Source organism: Camarhynchus parvulus, chromosome 6 (assembly GCF_901933205.1).
Source record: "Camarhynchus parvulus chromosome 6, STF_HiC, whole genome shotgun sequence".
Taxonomy (NCBI): Eukaryota; Metazoa; Chordata; class Aves; order Passeriformes; family Thraupidae; genus Camarhynchus; species Camarhynchus parvulus.
In genome coordinates this window covers 4363009-4384233 of record NC_044576.1, presented here as the reverse complement: position 1 = coordinate 4384233, position 21225 = coordinate 4363009, and the positions used below count along the sequence as shown (strand labels likewise).

General features: G+C 43.9%; 1 protein-coding gene across 1 annotated transcript in view; it reads left to right on the top strand.

The window, feature by feature from the left end:
* Positions 1-21225, top strand: part of PCDH15 (protocadherin related 15) — a 514059-nt gene that overhangs the window by 480024 nt on the left and 12810 nt on the right. Inside the window, exons 32-34 of the mRNA XM_030950929.1 lie at positions 5306-5482; positions 11546-11764; positions 14942-15052. Of these exons, the coding sequence (XP_030806789.1) occupies positions 5306-5482; positions 11546-11764; positions 14942-15052 (507 nt within the window). The remainder of the gene's footprint in view (positions 1-5305; positions 5483-11545; positions 11765-14941; positions 15053-21225) is intronic.

The window sequence follows — 21225 nt, the reverse complement described above, 5'->3', positions numbered from 1 at the left end:
CTCCACGTCCCCTCCTCTTTTTCTCATCATTTCTTCCCGCTGTAATGTTTCATTCCAAATTAAATTGCAAACTTAGAAAAGGAATAGATTAAATAATAACAGAATTGATTGAATTAGATAAAAATCTGATGAAATAAATAGATTAGGGGGACATTTGCCACCAACTGGCTGTCTCCTGTTTCATGTCCAGCCAGTCCGGCTTTGCTGGGAAAGTGTGTACTCTACTACTGGGTGTAGTGTTCACAGAGCCTGTTCCACTCTCTCTCCTGAGCAATCAGGATGATTAATAACTGCAGGCCACCTTTATTAAGTTGGGTAATAGAGACCCAAGCTTCTACAAGCCCAGCTTTTCCACTTGCTGCTGGCCCTGGCAGCTGGGAAGCCGCAGTTCAGTGAGCTCCCGCTCTCCGTAACTCCCGGGGTTGTTGTGCTAATGGATCTCTCCAAAGCTCTCTAATGCAGTGGACAGAGCTGTAAACTCCTGCTTTCTCTCCTCAGGAATTGCTGACAATTGCAGGAAAAGCCCTTTTGTGCTGAGATCTGGAGATTTTCCTCGGGGTCAGAGGGGAGATGTCTCTGGGTATTATCCTTTGGATGAGCGCAATGCTCCTTCTGTGACCGGGACAAATGAGGCTGAAATAAAAAAGTTGGAGTGTGTGTAGGGGTTTTGGAGGGCAGGATTTTACAGGATGAGCACAAAGAGAAGGAAAGCAACTTCAGCAGTGTGTAAGAAAGCAAATTTCCTTTCTGGTGTGCAAACCAATCTGCTTGTAGTGGTGCTGGGGTGACAGTGGGACTTGAATCTTAAAGGCTTTTTCCAGCCTTAATTCTCTGCTTTTATGGGATTAGGATAAGTGGGTATAAAGGCATTGGCTCTGGGTTGTTTTCTAAATACTATTAAAAATATTATTATGAAATATTATATATGTTATTCTACTCTATATGTTATTATGGAATATTTTATATGTTATTCTATTCTGTGCAGAGGGAATTGTCTCTGTGCTGCTGAACATACGTATGATAGAAAAATAACCTTTGTGAAAGGCTGTTTTATAGAAAGGGATGTTTTTAGGCTTGGAATAAACCCTAGGCACCACAGGATGAGCAGACCCTTCCCTAGGCTCTATTTATGTTGTAATAAGGAATCTGGGAGCTGGGGCTTCAGTGTATCCCCCCAAATCTATCACAGACTGCACCAGAGAGGCTGGAATTGGTCCTTGGCTCTTTGGGGAAGTCCAGTTAAAAATGCAGTGGTTTCATTGTCAGTTATTAATCCCACAAAAACTCCACACAGGCAGAATTTGGCTAAAGTGGAGCAGAATTGAGGGCTTAATTCAAGCACTTGAAAAGATAGTGGGGGGTGGATGTTCTCATCTCTGCATGGTTGCCAAATTTCTATTTTCAAATACCTAGAATACAAATTAATCATTTTTATTGCACCAGGTTATTTTTGGGAAATTGAATTTTGGCCAAAAATTATGCAGGATATTGAATCTTCAACACTGCTCACTCCAAGTCTTTGGTAATCTGAGTCTTGAAAGAAAGAATGTTTGGGGGCTTTTTATTTTCCATTTCTTAAAATATTTTATGTGCTCCAAAAACACAATAGGTTTTTTAATTCCTCAAGAACTTCTTGCTGTGATGCCAGGGTGAACCCCTAAATTGAATCCTATGCTCTCCAGGATCTTATCTGCCTGGAAGGGGATACAGCAACCTCAGGTGTGGATATAAACACATGGACATGGCACTGAGAGCAGGCTGGGAATGTGGCGCCTTTTCCCAGATTTTGAGGCTTGATCTGCTGCTTTCAGGGATGTTCCAGGAAGTACCAGTTCAGGAATGTTCTGAAATCCCCTTTCCAGTACCTACAGGGGATGTGCAAGAAGGCTGGAGATGGGATTTTCATAAAAGTGGGAAGTGCCAGGACAACAGGGAATGGCTTCCCACTGCCAGAGCCGGGAATATTGGGAATATGGGAATATTGGGAATAAATCCTTCCCTGGCAGGGTGGGCAGGCCCTAGCACAGATTCCCCAGAGCAGCTGTGGCTGCCCCTGGATCCCTGGCAGTGCCCAAGGCCAGGTTGGACAGGGCTTGGAGCAGCCTGGGACAGTGGAAGGTGTCCCTGCCATGGCAGGGGTGGCACTGGATGGGCTTTGAGGTCCCTTCCAACCCAAACCACTCTGGGACTTCATGGGGCAGAATTCCCCATCCAAGGGACAGCTCAGCAAACCAACACCCCTGTATTATTTTGCCTTTCCATTTATTTTGCATCTAAAGATGAAAACAAATCCCCTCAGGATTTTCAGGGACCTTTGGGCCTCAGGATCCCTCGATGACAGAGCAACTCCTCTTGTCCAGTGTCACTGCTGGGAACTGGGAGAGCTGTGCTCATGGGGATGCATTGGGAGGCATTTCCCTCACCACTGAGCATCTCCTGTGGACTTGGAGCAGTTGGAAAGGCTCTTTGCCTCTTCTGCTCCTGCTTCCACCTCTTACACACCACTTGGGAGGATGGGAATGACCCTCGTGGGATTAACAAGTGACACCCTAATTGTAATTTGACTTCTGCTGATCAGCACAGCAGAGCTGTGGATGCTGTTGTTACTTGAAAGTAGGAATCTAAAAAAAATTGTCTTTTGTGAGTACCACTGCAAGCAAGTGGCCATTCCCAGAGGAGTTCTAAAACTCCTACAGTGTTTTCAGCATCACAAGTTCAGCTGAAGGATTTTTCAAACAGCTCTAGAGGGAACTGCTCTATTTTTAAGTGAATTCTTTCGCTGCAGCTTCTCAGTCTTCAGTATGATTTTATTCTCTGTTTTAACCTAAACATGCAATTTGTGTGTTTCAAACTGAACACTGCTGCCATTCTGCTGGACTTTGTGGGCTTTCTTGCAATATCAGTACAGCCAAAGGCTGCAATGTACACATTTCTCAGGAAGTGATATCACAGAATTCCAGACTGGTTTGGTTTGAAAGGGACCTTAAATCCCATCCAGTGCCACCCCTGCCATGGGCAGGGACACCTTCCACTGTCCCAGGCTGCTCCAGCCTGGCCTTGGGCACTGCCAGGGATGCAGGGGCAGCCACAGCTGCTCTGGGCACCCTGTGCCAGGGCCTGCCCACCCTGCCAGGGAACAATTCCTAATTCCCAATATCCCATCCAGCCCTGCCCTCTGGCACTGGGAAGCCATTCCCCTGTGTGTTGTGCCTCCATCCCTTTCCCAAACATTCTGTTTGTTCTTCAGTTTTAATGTTTTAGACAAAGATATTCCCAAAGGCAATGAATTCCAGCAGGATTCCAGGAATTACGGAGGAAAGAGAATCTTGTTACTGATTCTGCCAGAAGTGACCCCACATTATAACTTTCCACCCTGATGGAGCATTTCTGTCTTGGGCGTAATAAGAGTTCTGAAACAGGGACAGGACAAGGGGAAAGGGCCTCAAGCTGGGCCAGGGGAGGCTCAGCTTGGCCAGCAGCAGGAATTTCTGCATGCAAAGGGTGCTCAGGCCTTGGCAGGGGCTGCCCAGGCAGCTTTGCAGTGCCCAGCCCTGCAGGTGTCCCAGGAAGGGCTGGAGGTGGCACTCAGTGCTCTGGGCTGGGGACAAGGTGGGCCCTGGGCACAGGGTGGATTCTGGCATTCTGTGATCCCATGAAATTCTTCTCCTCCTGCAGCAGGAGAAGATGATTAAATGCTAATTATGGAGGCGAGTCCTTTACACATTTGTTGTGCCTGACACCTTGTGCCAAACACCCCTCTGAGAATGGTTGTGGTTTCTTTTTAGCCATTTACATTCCCATCATGTTTGGTGGGGTTTTATAGTAATCTCCATATCCCAGATTGGTCCTGGCAGGTTTTCCCTGGGGGAATTATTGTTGCTGAGGTGTCTGTGACAGGTTCTCACCTTGGCTGCCAGTGCAGAGCATGCCAGAAGCAGAGATAAGCAGAGTTTTCCATATCTGCAAACAACAGGAGAGCTTGTTCAGAGGACACCACTCCACAAGCACCGTGTCAACCAATCTGTATCCCTATTTTCTCTGCAGTAATTCCATATATTCACTCCTCAGGTATGACCTGCCTCTGACATACTTGAATTTTTCAAGATCTTATAAAAAAGCTTAAAAGCTTACAACGGCTTTTGAGGGCACACTAAATTTCCACACAAAGAGAAGAGATGCTCCTTGGATAAATGTGAATCAGGAGTCTTAAAAAATCAGGAAATCTTGTGTCAGAAGAAAAAACACAACAACAAAAATGTAACCTCAGCAACTGCAGGAGGTGTAGAACAAGTGGCACCTTAAAGTCACTGATGTCCTTTTTTGTGGGAGATGTGTCTTCCTCCACATCCTGGTGCATCCTTGATGGATCAGGCAACACATCCCCTGTAGTTCCCTTGTTTTTGCCTCCCAACTCGGCTATTGCTTTTTTGATTTTCTGACCATATCAATTACCCCAGGAAATTCTATATTTTCTTATAAGTTTAGATGGAACTTTTACACTTCCAAATGCTCTGGTTTATTTCTCCCTCCTTTTATTGCACAGAGTTGATGATATTTGCATTTATGCCTCTGTTTATAATACTCTCTGTGGGCTTTGAGTGAACCTCTCATGGTCCCACTTTGGAAATCTCATCAACCACTATCAAGTCAAGTTGTTGCTGATTTTTTTGTTGATATTGTTATTACCTCTGAATTCTATCAGCCTTTCTTTCCCCTGCTTGTGGAATCCTGCTGCAGTTTATTTGATTTTATTTCCTGTGGTAAAAGTGTCAGCCCAATATTCCAATTTCCTCCTGCCTGTAAAACCTGGTGCCTTTTGGAGCAGCAGGTGTTGCCGCCCCCCCAGAAATGTTGTGTGATATCGGAGGCCTGGATGAAATATCCCGCCAAAAATCGCTCAAGTGGTTGTTTCTCTGGGTGAAAATTTATGGGATGCGCCCTGGGGAAGGCTGGGATGGAAGTGCTGGAATCATATAACTTAATAAAAGGCTGACAAGGGGATTTTGTGTGAAATATAGGTGGTGATTCCTATGAGCCATTTAAAACTCGACTGGGGTCATAAATACAAAGAGCTGGACTTAAGGACACAATTTCTGAAGACCTCTCCAAGCACTGCTGAGCTTTTCTCAGGAGTTCAGCACTTCAGAGGTTCTGTGGAGCAGCAATTCCTTTTTAAAAGTGCTCTGAAGGTCAAAATCCTTCTCACCCTATGGGTTTTTGTCTATCAGTACCTCATTTGGGCTGGGGTCAGTGGTGAGCGTCCCAAATCCATCACTGCAGCTTTCCAGCTCCCTCTTCCCTTTAGGATTTTGGAACGCTACGTGCAAGACCAGATTCCGGGGGCGACGGTCGTGGTGGAATCCATCGGAGCCCGGAGGTTTGGGGATGGATATTCTGAGGAGGATTACACCAAGTCCGACCTCATGGTCTACGCCATCGACCCACAGACCAACAGAGCCATCATGAGAAACGAACTCTTTAAGTGAGTGTTGCTTTTGTTGATCTCCCTCTGTTTCCATGGATTGTCTGGGAATCTGTTGGTCTGTTAGAAATTGGTTCAGCATAACAGAAGCAGAAAAATCCATTGAAACACCTCCTGCATGGATATCCCCTTGGGAATTTGCCACTTCCTACTTCAGTCCAGTGCCTTGGGCTAAATTGTCCCAATCCACATAATTCAGATATTGTCACCATGACAGCTTGTAATGGGTTTTGTCCACCCTGTGGAGGAGCTTCCAACTGAAATTCCTGCAAGGAATTTCCTTCCTATGCGCACAAAGTCCTGTGTGACCTTCAGGCTTTGGTGCTGCAGTGTTGACCTTCAGGCTTCCCACAGTTTCTGTTTGGAGCTTGAGTCCGCTTTTCTCCTTTCCTTTCCTTTCCTTTCCTTTCCTTTCCTTTCCTTTCCTTTCCTTTCCTTTCCTTTCCTTTCCTTTCCTTTCCTTTCCTTTCCTTTCCTTTCCTTTCCTTTCCTTTCCTTTCCTTTCCTTTCCTTTCCTTTCCTTTCCTTTCCTTTCCTTTCCTTTCCTTCCCTTCCCTTCCCTTCCCTTCCCTTTCCTTCCCTTCCCTTCCCTTCCCTTCCCTTCCCTTCCCTTCCCTTCCCTTCCCTTCCCTTCCCTTCCCTTCCCTTCCCTTCCCTTCCCTTCCCTTCCCTTCCCTTCCCTTCCCTTCCCTTCCCTTCCCTTCCCTTCCCTTCCCTTCCCCTTCCCTCCCCTCCCCTCCCCCCTCCCTCCCCTCCTCTCCCTTCCTCTCCTTTCCTCTCCTTTCCTCTCCTTTCCTCTCCTTTCCTTTTCTTTTTCCTTCCTTTTCCCTTTCCTGGGAAAGGGGAGGGGTGGTTTGCACCTCATGTAAAACACAGACTGGGACATGACCCAGTGCACACCTCCACACAGGAGATCAGGCTCTTCAAACTGCAAATAGGGTTCTTCTTCTAAAGAAAAAAAAACCTTTTTGGTTTGGTTTGCTTTTTTTTTTTTCCATGTGCTCCACCTTGGTGTTGGTTTTTCTCTTGGTGAGAACCCCACCAGGCTCTTCTTGGACTAAGCATGTCCTCAGCAGCCTGGCAGGAAAAGGCTGCAAACCACAGCAGGGAAATGAGGTTGGAGAACGCTCCTTCTCCTGAGCTCCTGGTGGAGTGTAGGTGAAGGGCAGCATAGGAGAGTTCTGCAGATATTCAGATTTTGTAGGCTGGGAAAGATCACTGGGATCAGTCTGAGCAAGTCTGGGAACCAAACTGATTCTGCTTGGAACAGAAATTAATTCCCCAGATTAAATCTGCTTGGAACATATCTGTCAGCAAAGCAATTGCACCAGACAATCCAATCAACTACAACTTGGGGGTTGTTACTGCAGCTTAGTTCCCTGACAAAAATTAGGCCTTTTGTCTTTTTTTTTTATTTTTTCCAGGATCAGTTTTATTATAACTTTGGGTGCTAAATTAAAGCATCCATTGGTGCTTTTAATTTCTGGGTCTAACCAAGGTCTAGGCTCCTGTTCACATCATCCTCTGTATTTTTATTCTTGATAAGTTCTGCTCTGGGCTATGTTTTAATTCTTTTAATCACTTGAAGTTTTCTCTGAACTCACTCCAGTCTTCCAGCATCATTTTCCTGAAGTAGGAATATTAAAAAAATAGTATTTTATATTAAAATGTATATGAAATCTAATTAATAGCAATAACAGCTTTCAGGGGAGTAGCAATAGAGCCTCCTTCCTTCTCCTAGCATTTGTTTTTAGGTATCCCCATGGTCATTCAGCATCACTTTTCAGGCCTCAGTGATGCTCGGGGTGTTTGTCTGGTCACTTGTACAGTGTTGGTCATTCCCAGAATGGAGTCATTGTGATCTTTTCCCAGTTTTATTCAAGATTCTGACACCCTTTTCCTCCTCCTTTTGGAAAGCTCTCAGTAAATTCACTGCTACCAGGATATGAAAATCAGCTGTTATCTGAACAGGGAGGCAGTTGCCTCTTTGAATTTCAGGAAAAATAAACTTTTCCCTTTGCAGACTCTCTTCATGGTCAGAAAAAAATGCCTCTCATCATTTTGGCACCCTTTGAAAATATTGGAATGTCGTTTTAGGGATGTTCAGATGTCCAGTGAAGTACCCAAAACAGTTAAGATGGGTTAAAAATCAGATTTTCCTACAGGAAGGGAAAGGGGGATTCATCTGAGAAACAACTTCATTAAAATGCTCCCTGTGCCTGCACACTCAGCTTTTTAGAGTTTTTTTTTTCTTCTCTTCAAAAGCTTTTAAATATTTAAATCAGCAAAATCCCAGGGAATGCTTCCCTGACTTTAGGGTAGAGGTGAGTGGCTGTCAGCTCACTGGAGTAAGGAGAGTTTTGCAGCTGGAGTTCCCAAGTTTGCACTGGAAAGTGGGAGAAACTCCGGAGATTTGGGATGTACCCAAATCCACAAAGATTTTAACCTCCTAAAAAGATAAAGGTCACTCCTGGGAGTTTGATTTCAGGGGGATGGCTCAGGATTCTTCCTGCCATGGTCAGAGGACACTTTAGCAGTGGTTGTCCCCTCACTGGGAAGCCAAGAGTCCCAACAACCATTCTGCCAGCCAAGAGTCTGCTCTGGATCTGACAGAAAAGGCATCAGTGGGAGAAAAGATAATTTCATAAACTGGATATGATGGAAGAAATGTGAATAAATCTGAAAGAAACAGAACATCCTGTTTTACTAAAAATTAAATTTTAAAAAATCCTGTTTAATTAAAAATTAAATGTTTAACCTAAACATTTAATTACCAGCAAGGAAGATAAATTCCCACAGGTGATTTTCCAAGTGTTTAACAATTCCATGATGTATCCAGGACCAACTGCACAGAGTTAGTGACTTCTGCCAGCTTGGATTTTTATACAGCTCACCAAATGATTGTGTATTGGAATATACCTGCGGCTTTTCCAGAATGGGCTTTTTTGGGAACACCTGCTGTGTTCCTGCTTCTAAAGCAGAGTGGAGGCTCTGATTTAAGAGAATTTCTTGTGAACCTGTCACTGTTTGAAAACAATTATTTGTGAAGGTCGAATGCGAGGGGAATTGAGGATGAAGTGGAACAGCAGGTGGAGAGCTGCAGGGATGCAGGCAGGAGTCAGGGATCCAAACCCAGAGCAGCCGGGGCTGGGAGAAGGGAGTGGACACAGCAGCTGAACAGAGTCACAGTTGGCACCATGAGAAGCAAACCCCACTGAACCAAAGCATGAGGCTCCTGTAATCCATAATATTAATCCCACAATAATTCCAGGGAAATGTTTGCCTGGAAAACAAAGGCATGATTTAGAAGTCATGGATGTAGCAGCCAGTGCCAGGGGGTAAAACCCATATCTCTCAAGATTTGCAGAATTTTCCCTGTCCTGTACTTTGTAAAACTTTGTAAAACACAATGAGAGATTTGTGTTTTTCCTTGAGATTGTTATTATTGATTACCTGAAGTTTTTTATTAATCAGGGATCTCATAAACCAGAGTCATTCAGGTTGGGAAGAACCTCTGAGCTCATCAGGTCCAACACTGAACCCAGCATTTCCAAGGCCACTGCTAAACCATGTCCTCACATCCACACATTTATGGAAGGCCTCCAGGGATGGGCACTGCAAAGCTGCCTGGGCAGCCCCTGCCAAGGCCTGAGCACCCTTTCCATGCAGAAATTCCTGCTGCTGGCCAAGCTGAGCCTCCCCTGGCCCAGCCTGAGGCCCTTTCCCCTTGTCCTGTCCCTGTTCCCTGGCAGCACAGCCCGACCCCCCCTGGCTGTCCCCTCCTGGCAGGGAGTTGTGCAGAGCCACAAGGTCCCCCTGAGCCTCCTTTGCTCCAGGCTCAGCCCCTTGCCAGCTCCCTCAGCCATTCCTCCTCTGATTTTTGCTCCAAATCTGTTTGATTACACCCCAAAAATGGGTCTGAATAGCACCTGTACTTCACTATGTCCTCCCTCTTCCACAAACCCTAAAAGACTCTGAAGGCACTCAGATAATTTCCCAGACTGAAACGTTCAGCCTCCTTTCCTATCTTATAAAGGGAAGAGGCTTTGATTTATTGGAGCATAAAAACCAGTTGAATGCAGCAAATTCCTCCTGCATAAATTAAGTGGAAAATGTCCCCTGTTAAAAAGAAAACTGTGTGAAGCTCCTGCACAACGTGTCAGGTTCCATCACGGAGTAAACGCTCACGGCTGAGTTACGGACCTGTTAAAAAGGCTCTGTCGGGAAAATGCCAGCAGAATTTCAAGGGAGAGATGCTTAAAATCATCCAGGGATTTAATGTGTCCTGCTGGGAAGGCTTTTGCCAGCTCCAAGGACGTGGGACATGCACCAGTGACATCTAGTGAGCAGCAAGAGAATGTTTCTATCCACTTTATGCCATCATTTAGGTTGGAAAAGGCATTTTTTCTCAAGAAGCGAGGAAATGGTTTGTGGAAGACGTCAGGAATGGGAATTATTCTTCCAGACACCTTTGTGAGGATGGGGGTGAGCAGCCCCTTTTCCCTCAGTATCATGAAACCAGCCCAAATTCATCATTCAGGATGAGCTGTTCTGCCTGTGATGAGATCCATTACACACCCCGAGCAGAGTGGATTCTCCCTAAAATTCAAAAAAAAAAAAAAAAAAGAGAAAAGAAATACTACAAGGATTTATCAGGGAATTAATCTGAAGGGAAGTCAATTAAAAGAAATTACTGCCCTTAAAGAAATGGCCCTTGAGGAGTGCAATTTCTGTCTTGTGATCAGAGTAAGGAAATCAAAGCTGTCTCAGGCTTTCTTTGGACATTGAGAGTTTATACACAAAAATATTTATGGAAGTTTTTTGTTGTTTTTTAGTTGACATTTTCTGGAGGTTTTTTTCCCCACTTGTCTTTCTCCGGGAGAACCATTGTATGTGTAAGGATCTGGAATTCTGCTATAGCTCCCACCTTTTAGGATCCTCCATCCTAACATATCTCCTACTTTGGTCTTTGGAGTTTGACAGCTTGTGAGACACTGAATCCTCACTTCTGGAGTGATCCAAGGATTTTTATTTTCCTTCAGAAGTTGAAGCTTTGGACAATGTATTTTTTATCCAGCCAGCCAAAGAATTTCCCTAAGAAGCTGAGCAAATCCTCTAAAAATTGCCTGATTTTAGGGTAACAGCAACCCAGCAAATCATTAAGGGTGGAAAAGACATCTGAGGTCATCAAATCCAACATCCAGAGCACTGCCAAGGCCACCACTGCCCGTGTCCCCAAGTGCCAGATCCACAGGTTCTTTGAACACTTCCAGGGCTGGTGACTTCACCACTGCCTTGATGATCTTTTGGGCAGAGTGGTCCTTAGGGATGTGTCCAGTGTGGTGTTTGTGAGGGTCCCCAGGAGGAGGTGAGAGATGAGAATCTGAATCCATGTTCTCAGAAGGCCAATTTATTATTTTATGATATTATATTATATTAAAGAATACTAAACTAAAACTATACTAAAGAAAGAAAAAGGATACAGACAGAAGGTTTAACAAAAATGATAATGAAAAACTCGTGACTGACTCCTCAGAGTCCGACACAGCTGATGGTGATTGGTCATCAAATAAAACCAATTCACACGACACCAATCAAACATTGGCCAATTGGTAAACAGTATCCAGACCACATTCCAAGGCAGCAAAACAGGGAGAAGGAGAAGCAATCAGATAATTATTGTTTTCATTCTTTTCTGAGGTTTCTCAGCTTCCCAGGAGAAGAAATCCTGGTGAAGGGATTTTTCAGAAAATATGACAGTGACAGTCCAGGGATCAAAGCAGAGAAGCAAAAGCACAAAGCAAGGTCTTTGTGATGTCAGCAAGAACTTTGTGCCCCTGGAAATCAGGATGAGCTCAGCTCAGCCCTCCTTTTCAGTGTCTAAATTGTGTCCTGGTGTTAAGTACATTGGAATTGTCCCTGGCACTGGGATTACAGGGAATCACCACTATTCCAAAGCCCACAAAGACAATGTATGCTCTTTATTGGGCTGTTAACCTGCCCTAATTAAATCTCTCTTCATGAATTTGACCCTAATAGTGGGATGTTTTTGTGCCATTGAAGGTTTCTGGATGGCAAACTGCTGGATATCAACAAGGATTTCCAGCCCTACCTGGGCCAGGGCGGGCGAATCCTGGAGATCCGCACGCCGGACGTGGTGGCCAACGTGAAGAAGCAGGCACAGGCCCTGGGCTACACAGAGGGGGCACTGCTGGCCCTGGCTGTCATCATCTTCCTGTGCTGCATGCCAGCCATCCTCATCGTCATGGTCAGCTACCGGCAGTGAGTACCCTCCTCCTCCTCCTCCTTCTCCTCCTCCTCCTCCTCTCCCAGTGTGGAATTTTCGAGGTCCCCCGTGGCAGGAAGGAAATGATGAATCTGACTCCATGTTCTCAGAAGGCTAATTTATTATTTTATGTACTGATATTATATTAAAGAATACTATACTAAACTATACTAAAGAATGGAGAAAGGATATTTACAGAAGATACTAGTGAAAAACTCGTGAGTCCTTCCAGAGCTGACCGTGATTGGTCATTAAGTCAAAACAATTCGCATGCTGGATAAATAATCTCCAAACCACATTCCAAAGCAGCAAAACACAGGAGAAGCAAATGAGATGATATTGTTTTCCCTTTTCTCTGAGGCTTCTCAGCTTCCCAGGAGAAGAATCCTGGCCAAAGAGGATTTTTCCAAAAATATGACAGTGACATCCCAGGGCTTGTAATGTCATAGTAGAGGTGCTGCAGTTTGTAGTGGAGCCACTTTGATGATTATTCATCTTTTCAAGATAAATTTCTATTTATTATTGCCTATTTCTGTAATATTTTGTATGTATTATCTAGATTTCTAGTATATAATTTATGGGTTTAATCTGCTTCTCACCACAAGGGTTGCTCAGTGCTTGGTGTGATGAACATGGGAAGTGCATCCTAGGTTTCCCAACACGGTGCAGGATTTTTGTGCCAAAACACCGGCTCAAAACCCAGGTGTTGGACACAGAAGGGAAGATTCTGAGCTGAATTCCATACAAAAAAAAAAAAAAGGAAAAAAGTGTTTTTTCAAGAATCAAAAATCATATTAGAGGATTCCAATGTTTTCGCTTAAATCCTAAAAAATTTTTCCTGAGCTTCTTAATTGCAAATGTTTCCCAGAGAGTTGGTTTTCTGCCATTGTAGGGAAACATCAGAGATACTTTTTGATATTTCCTCTTGCCTCTTATACACTGAAGAGATTCTAGTAATTGGCTGATAAATTAATTCAAATCAATATCTGCAGCAAGTTCCTTTCAACTAAAATTTTCAGGTCTACTCATACTTAAGATCGCTGCATTTGGACTTAAAGACTCCATATCTATTCATTTATTTATTTTTATGTATTTTCATAGATTTATTCTCTACTTAAAAATCATATTCACAAATTTACATATACATTATATTCCAGTTCATAGATTTATAAATCCATTTAATCAAATACTTATTCTTTAATTAATGATTATATTCACATCCCCTTTTCCCCATTTTGGGTGAAGAGAAAAACCCTTTTAAAGAAGTTTGGAAGAGCTTGACCAACTTCTGCACCATCGGGGTGGCAGATCATTCCCAAACTGCTTTTTCTCTCCCAGAATAATATGGAAAAATTGCTTCCATGAGCCAGTTCATCTTGCAATTCATTGGTGGCTATTATCTGAATTGCAGATTCCTTAAAGAAATGAAGCAGCCTCATTTTTCCTTGGCATCTGTTAGATTATCTAAACATCATCAATCTCTTTTAGGAGCTCTCAGGAATCTGCTTAAATTCATTTCATCCAAAAATCCCATTTTTCCAATCTAGAGATCTGACTTGGAGTTGGATTTATAACAGCCCATTGCGAATAAATTGTATTTTTATGGAGAGTGCCAAAGAAAATGAAAGGAATTTTGAAGTTAAATTAAAATCCCGAGCCTCATGGTTTGTTTTTGTATTCAAGCCTTTTTCACTCCTTTTCCAAAGGAATCTTGGTATTTTTCCTAAAATATTTCTTTAGTAATAAATCTAAAAATGACTCCTTTGAAATCCAGTATCCAGCACATACCTGTAAGGTACTAATAAATTATTTATTATTTAATAATCACAAAAGAATGGCATCTTCTAAATAATAACCAAAAATGATGCTCCTTCATTATTAAAAGTACTTTTATACATTTTGAAATATGCTAAAATGAGAAAATATAAAGAAAATAATAATTATATTATTTATATTGTTACATAAAAATAATTCAATATAAAGAAACAAGTCTAAAAATGTGCCTGCTTAAGAAAAAACTGGAGAAATATTCATGTTTTCATGTCTTGTTTTCATTCTCTGCTGTAATTTGTATTTCTGCTGACTACAGAATTGTTTCCAGGGGATCAAAAATAGCAGCCAAATGCTGTTCAGCTCTGGAAGTTCTGATTCTTTAAACAAGTCATTAATTCTGGAATTTGATGTGTGGAATAATTAAGTAGCCTGTAGTTTATTACTCCTGTTAGAGTCACTGTTATGGGCAGTTGTTGGAAGCAGAATTTATTTAACCTTCCTTTTTATCTCTTTTTTTTCTGCAACCAAACAGATTCAAAGAGTAAGTATTTATTTCCAGCTTTGTTTCTTCCAGCTTGCACAGGAATACTGAGAAATTTTGTTCTCAACATTTATTAAATATAAGGGTTTTTTTAAATTCCTATACTCAACTTGCTCCTGAACTCCTGGTGTGATGAGCTTAAAAGTGATTTATTTTCATGGCTACTCAGTGCCATTGGGGAATATCAGGCACATCACCCTGGTGGTGCTCCCCAGATGAGAAGCTTTGTTTTCTAGACAGGGAACAGAAATTTTTTCCACTGTGATTTGACTCCATTGAAAAAAAAAAATCAATTTAAAAATTTTAAAAAAGGGGGGTTTTTTTTTGGGACAAACCATTCATTGAACAGAAATTCCCCAGCCAACTCCATTAAGAAAAAATGAGTTGTGAGTGGACAAGGGGGAGTGGCATCAAACTGAAAGAAATAGATTTAGATGGGATATTGGGAATTAGGAATTGTTCCCTGGCAGGGTGGGCAGGCCCTGGCACAGGGTGCCCAGAGCAGCTGGGGCTGCCCCTGCATCCCTGGCAGTGCCCAAGGCCAGGCTGGAGCAGCCTGGGACAGTGGAAGGTGTCCCTGCCCATGGCAGGGGTGGCACTGGATGGACTTTAAGCTCCTTCCCACCCTAAACCATGCTGGGATCTGGGAAGCTCTGGGATTCCACCAAAACAGAACAACCAGGGGCTGAAAAATCCAGGAGAAGATGACCATGTTGTTACTTTGGTGAAGATAAAATCCAGGGGATCTTTATTAATCACAGACCAAGAACATAGAACACCTCCCATTTTGGCTTTCTTTGAGTTGTGTTTTGGGGTGTTCCTGATGAGTGTTTCTCCTTCCCCCCTTGGCTCTCCAAAGGCGACAGGCTGAGTGTGCCAAGACTGCGAGGATGCAGATGGCTCTGCCAGCAGGAAAACCGGCTGGAGCCGCGGCCAACAACCTCTATGAGGAGCTTGGAGACAGCACCATGTGAGTATTCCTTCAGTTCCATCCAGATCCAGAAAATCACTGCCCTGGGTTACATGGGATAGTGGGAGGTGTCCCTGCTCATGGAATGGGATGGGTCTGAAGGTCCCTCCCAATCCAAACTATTCTGGGGTTCTATAAAATCGTTTCATGCAGTCTCTGTGCAAAAGGTTTTTCTTCATTCCCCACCTGCTTGGGGTTCTCCAACATCCAGAAAAGAAATAGGCTGGCTCTGGAAGGAGGGAAAAAACCAATTTAATCTTCTTGTAATGCATGGGGCAACCTTTAACAGACTTTAAGTGGGCAAAAAGGTCTCACCAGATTGTTTTCCCATAAGCAAGATCCTGCAGCAGGTCACTGCTGCCAGGATTGAATTCCTTGGCACATCCAGGCCAGCACTGCATGTTTTCCAAAGCTGTTGACTAAACACATCCAATAAAATTCATTCTTATCCATTGCACTCGTCTGAAATGGTAATTCCCTGAAAATTGCTGCCCCAAAGTCTTAATTTCCTGTAGTAAGATGGGTTTGGTTTGTTGGGCGTTTCTGTTCCAAATTTAAACCTGTTTAAATATTGAAATTAAAGGAACTATCAAAGCAGAGAAACCCCTGGTAGCTCAATAAACTCATCTTTTACCTCTTACATGCTCATAAAATAATAATCTTGCAAGGCTGCCTCTCTTTTCATGCCTCTGTAAATCTGAAGTTGATGGACTCCAATAACAATTTAACTCTCAGTAGGAAAATATTCCAGCCAATTATTATTTGTGTGATACTGGGGGGGTTGTTTGATAAGCTTTGCCACACTTCTTCATCTCTGTTTATACTTGAAAACCAAGGAGTGCTGAAGAGCCCAGCTTGAATAATATTTGGTAGGTAGGGAGTGAGTGGATGGTGGAAATGAAAATTGCTCCGTTTTCAATCATGATTTGTTTTGCCCAGAAAGTCGAAATTTTCTAGCTGCTGTGATGGAGTTTATAAAATGTTACAGGGCCATGACAGAGCTTTAATTCTTGGACAACTGGGTGCAGTCTCTTCATGTGGAATAATTCTAGGGCTTGAGCTTTTCTGGGTAAATAGGGGACTAAAAAATGCTGGGAGTAGGAATAGTTTCTCCTAAGAGCTGAATTTTTGCCTTTTGCCTTTGTCAAGTTATGCTTGGGCAGGAAGGGAGGAAAAATGTGTGGAATAAAGTTTTTTTGGAATGGGAGCACTTCAGTTTGTGAGTCACATCTGTACCCTTATGCAGGCAGGTGCCATCTGGATAAAATTCATCTTTTTTTACACTAAACCAAATTTCTGCGGAAATTAATTGTGTGATGCTAAACCCAGAAAAATTTTCATTGTGCTTTGTTGTATCTGCAAAGGTTTTTTGGGGTTTAGAACTGCCCCAAAGAGGTGCCAGTTCCCAGATCTGCAGTATTGACTTTGAGGCTTAGCTTTATGTTAATTTGGACAGAAAATAGTCTTCATTGCACCAAAAAGGTGCTGTAGTTGGAATATTTTCTCTCAGATGCCTTTGCATACAACCAAGGCTTATCTGTCATGCTGAGGAACTGATTAAACACAAAAATCGTTCAAAGACAAATCAAAATCCATAGGATGTGCAAGAAGATAACAAGCTTCAATAAATATAATTACAAATTAACTTTTTCTTTGCCATAAATATTTTACTTCAGGGCACAGGTATATCTTAGGAAATTCTTATTTGGGAAAAATCTTTTATTGCCATTTTTCATGAGTTTTAGTACATTGTTCCCTGTTTTAGTTGTCCTAAGTCTGTCATCTTTCATTTGCAGTGTCTTGTTTGCTTTCTTTGGTGTTTATAGCAAATGAAATGGAACAAAGCTCTTTAGTTTTAAATCTGCCTTGTCTCACCATTTTCATTTTTCCCTGTCTCTGGATCCTTAGGCATCAGTAAGTAAGCTTATTTCATTTTCTTAATATTTGTAGCTGGTAGAAATTAGTTAATTTTCCTCCCAGCAATTCCCATCCAACCTTGCAAGGTGAAGTTCATATTTTATTTGTCCATTGAGCAGAAAAGACATTTACTGGGAAGTTGCAATACTTCTGTGCTTCTTTATCCCTCTTCTTGGAAGCAGAGAGAGGAGGGGTGATTGCTGAACTTGAAGGGCATTATTTCTAAAGCCAAAGGGTCAAAAAAAGCCAAACCAGCACTGAGTGCATGAACAGAGAGGTTTGCTGGGAGTTCATGGATTTATGGCTGGGTTTAAACCTTCCTTGACTGTCAATTCCAATCCCATGCAAGGCCTGTAGAGTCTTTGACCTGACAGAACCTGAACTCTCTGGTCCTCAGTGATGGAAACAGCTCCACACAAACAGAAAAACATGGTGGGGTCACCTCAGCTACCAGAGGCCTCGTGTGGAGCGAGGAGGAGGCTGAGCAGCTTTTGAAATAATCTGCTCCAGTGGCAGAAAGGTGGTGGCACCTTGCATGAGTCTTCTGCTGGAGGGGCTCCTTCAAGTTCAGTCGCTGCTTCTCTCACCTCTCAGTAGATGCAGTGCTTGGCTGACTCAAAGCTGGCTGCTTCAGGATTCAGAGCTCCTTTACAGAGGGACCTGGAGCTGCTGCAGAGAGCCCAGGGGAGGCACCAGCATGGGCAGAGGGATGGAGCAGCTCTGCTGGGAGGAAAGGCTGGCACAGCTGGGGCTGCTCACCTGGACAGGAGAAGCTTTGGGGTGACCAAATTGTGGCCTTGCAGGGCTTGAAGGAGCTACAGGAAACATGGAGAGAGACTTGGGACAAAGGATGGGTTGTCATGACAAGGGGGAATGGGTTCCCAGTGCCAGAGGGCAGGGCTGGATGGGATATTGGGAATTAGGAATTGTTCCCTGGCAGGGTGGGCAGGCCCTGGCACAGGGTGCCCAGAGCAGCTGGGGCTGCCCCTGCATCCCTGGCAGTGCCCAAGGCCAGGCTGGAGCAGCCTGGGACAGTGGAAGGTGTCCCTGCCCATGGCAGGGGGTTGGAGTTAGGTCATCTTTAGGGTCCCTTCCAATCCAAACCCTTCTGGGATTCTCTGATTAGTGTGAAGTTAATTATTTTTATTCATTCAGCCCAGAGGAAGCCTTAGGCACACTCAGCTCTGGCAAACTGCAGTGCTTGGGGAGAGTTTATTCACTTTGTGGTACTTTGCTGGGTGTTTTTTGCAAAACAAAAATGAGAGAATGATCCCAGGGAGAATGATCCCTGGGGTCTGTGTAGGAATTCCAGTCCTCCTGGCTCCCTGGAGCATTGGGAAGCTGAGTGTTCCCTGCCTGGGTGGTCCCCTGGTCAAAACAGGAAACAAAAGTTAAGAAACAAAAGTGTTTTGTTATTAAATACGACCCTCAGGGGACTTTTCCATCTTAAATAACTTAGAGGAAGAAGAAGATCTCTTAATCAATTCCTTCTAGGTATTTAAGTTTCCCTTCTAATTTTGCTTGGGACTATTTAACCACCAGAGATTAATTTCTTATTAATTTGGATTTGGTTATGTTTTCTGAGATATGAAACAACAGCACCAAAACCCACAGAACAATGGGACCAAGAGATCCAAAAAACTTCATCTTCCAGCATTCACAGAATCATGGAAAACTCCATTTTTTTCTCCTAATCCTTTACCAAAATTCAAATTTTGGTAGAGACAAGGCTTAGAATTTTTAATTCAGAACTTGTGTGAAAATACTGGACATCTCTAAGCCACTAAAACTAATCTTAAATTATTTTTAAGTTGTGCAGGTAGATAAGATTGCTACACATGTTGTACTTTAGCTCTGCCTCACACAGGCCCAAATCTTAAATTTCTCACAGTATGAGTGAAAAATAAATCTCATTTCAGCCTGTGGTGAACATTATTTAAAACAGGCATCAAAGGACACTTTTTTAGCAGGCAATTTGGGGCTGTTCCTTTTAAAATACTGTTTATTTTCAAATCTGCTCAGAAGGTTGTGGTATTAAAATATTTGAGGGAGGAAGTTAATGAGGGACTGGGAGGTGATAGATGCAGTCCAGAAAGTGGTGAGACCTCCCACTTTTGCTGTAGAAATTCGATGTCACCCAACCACAGGGGCTTTCCTTTGGGTTCAACATGATGAAGAGATGAAATTCATTCGCATATTGATACTTCTATGATGCTTAGTGTTTCAAGGTGGATAGGCCACAGTATTAACTGATAATTTTGAAATCTAAGAGGTTTTTTTAACAAGAAGTGAATTTATTTTTGAACTCAGCAAGTAGCTATGCAGCTTCAAATTAAAGCAAGCAGCAGCTTGTTTTAATTTTTCTTCCTTCCCCCTTAAAGAAGATGCAAAAGTAAATGTCTTGCCAGTAGTAGATGTGCTCCTGCTGTTGGGTTGTAGTTTGCTAGAAGTGATTTAATGGCTCTGATTCATGTCATAAATTCTTTTTTTCTCTCTCTCATAAGTACCTATGTCCATGCATGTTTCCTCACATGTGGTTATCTTCTTTTCTTTCAAGTCTTTTTCTTCTCTACCATTTCCAACAAAGCAGGGGAAAAAAGTCAGTCTTAGAAGAAGGAGACCGACAGAGAGTTATAAGCAGCTTTGCTTCCCGTGCTATAGAGGCGCACAAGCAATCCAATATCAATGGATCCCTGAACAATAACCTCCCCAAATCCTCGAGTAACATCACTTTTTTGTCCGATGAGAACCTGCTAACGACCCGAAACCCGTTGTACGTGGAAGGTTTCCCTCAAAGCCCCGCTGCCTCCGGGTTCCTACGGAAAAGGAACGATACTTTAGATACCCTTTCTCCTTCAAGACTGGCCTGGAGAGAGGCCTCTTTTGGGGGCAGCCACCGGGCGTGGACAGTGCCCACTCACCTGACCAGGAGACACATGTCAGGGTCGCTGGGTAGGCCGGTTATCATGGACCCCATCCAATGGCACCAGCAGAGACTCACGGGCAAGGAGGAAGGAGCTGAAAACCCCGATAGCAGTGACGATGTCAGCAGTCCACTCTTCCAAAAGATCAGTGGCCCCAAGCTGACTGTGAAGGAGAAGGCGAGGCAGTTTGAAGCACTGCAGGAGATGAAGCAAGTGAGGTCTCCCGAGGTGAAATCCGCGCGGTCGCCCACGCACAGCGCCAGCATCCAGGAGGGAGAGAGCGTGCCAGAGCAGTCTCCCAAAAGCGTGGTGGCTTCTCCCCGCCTTCGCTCCTCCCCTCTGTCCTCTCCAACGCCTGGTGCTGAAGGAGTTGAAGCAGAGGCCGCCGTGGTCCCCGCTGTAATCGTCACTCACCACGACGACCCTCAGGAGCATTCTCCTCCACCGACTCGCAAACCAACTCCTCCGTCTTCTAGGACAAAGAAACCACTTTGCCAAAGTTTTCTAGCTCCTCAGACCAAAGAAAATGTAGAAAGCATTCCAGATCCACCTAAAATGCCCCCACCCCCTCCTCCACAGCTGCCACCTCCACTGCCACCACCACCTCCATCCCCTCCTATGTTGCCACCACATCCTCCGCCTCCACCCACAGTATCTCTTCCTTCTTCTTCTTCCTCTTCTTCCTCTCCATCTCCTCTTAGCACACAGCTCCTGTCCCCTGCCAAGCATTCCAAATCCCCTGCCAAACAGCCAGCTGTCCCCGCCCCGGCCGCAGTGCCAGAGCCTCCTCCACGCAGGGAGCTCAAAGGAATTCTTAAAAACATTCAGAATTTGGCCGCCATCGAGAAGTCGGTGGCCAACATGTACAGCCAAATAGACAAGAACCACCTGCTGCCCAAGCACGTCTCCAAGCTCAAGCCAGCCCCGACCCCGGAGCTCCCGACTCCAGAAGCCACAGCCGAGCACAACCAGCAGAATGGGAACTTGAGCTGTGTTGTGGAGGAGCTGGAGAAACGCTTCCCCTCCCAGTCGACAGCTCTGTAATGCTCACAGGTGGATGTTTCCTGCTATTTTTTCGAGTGGGAGGACTCTAATGCAGCACACAGTATCTGCCTCAGACTCTCCAGAAGTCCTGACTTTCCCCCTTTTCTCTGCTGTACACAACTTTACCCGCTCCCGATCCCAAATGGAGAGACGCCGTCCTTCCCATTCGCTCGGAAATTTGTGATGTAAAATACAGTTCTCCAAGTTGTTTTCTCAGAACTGCATCTTGCTGGTTCTTAGTCTGTTTCCTGGAAATTCTTGGGGGAAACTGTCCACTTTTACCCAAGG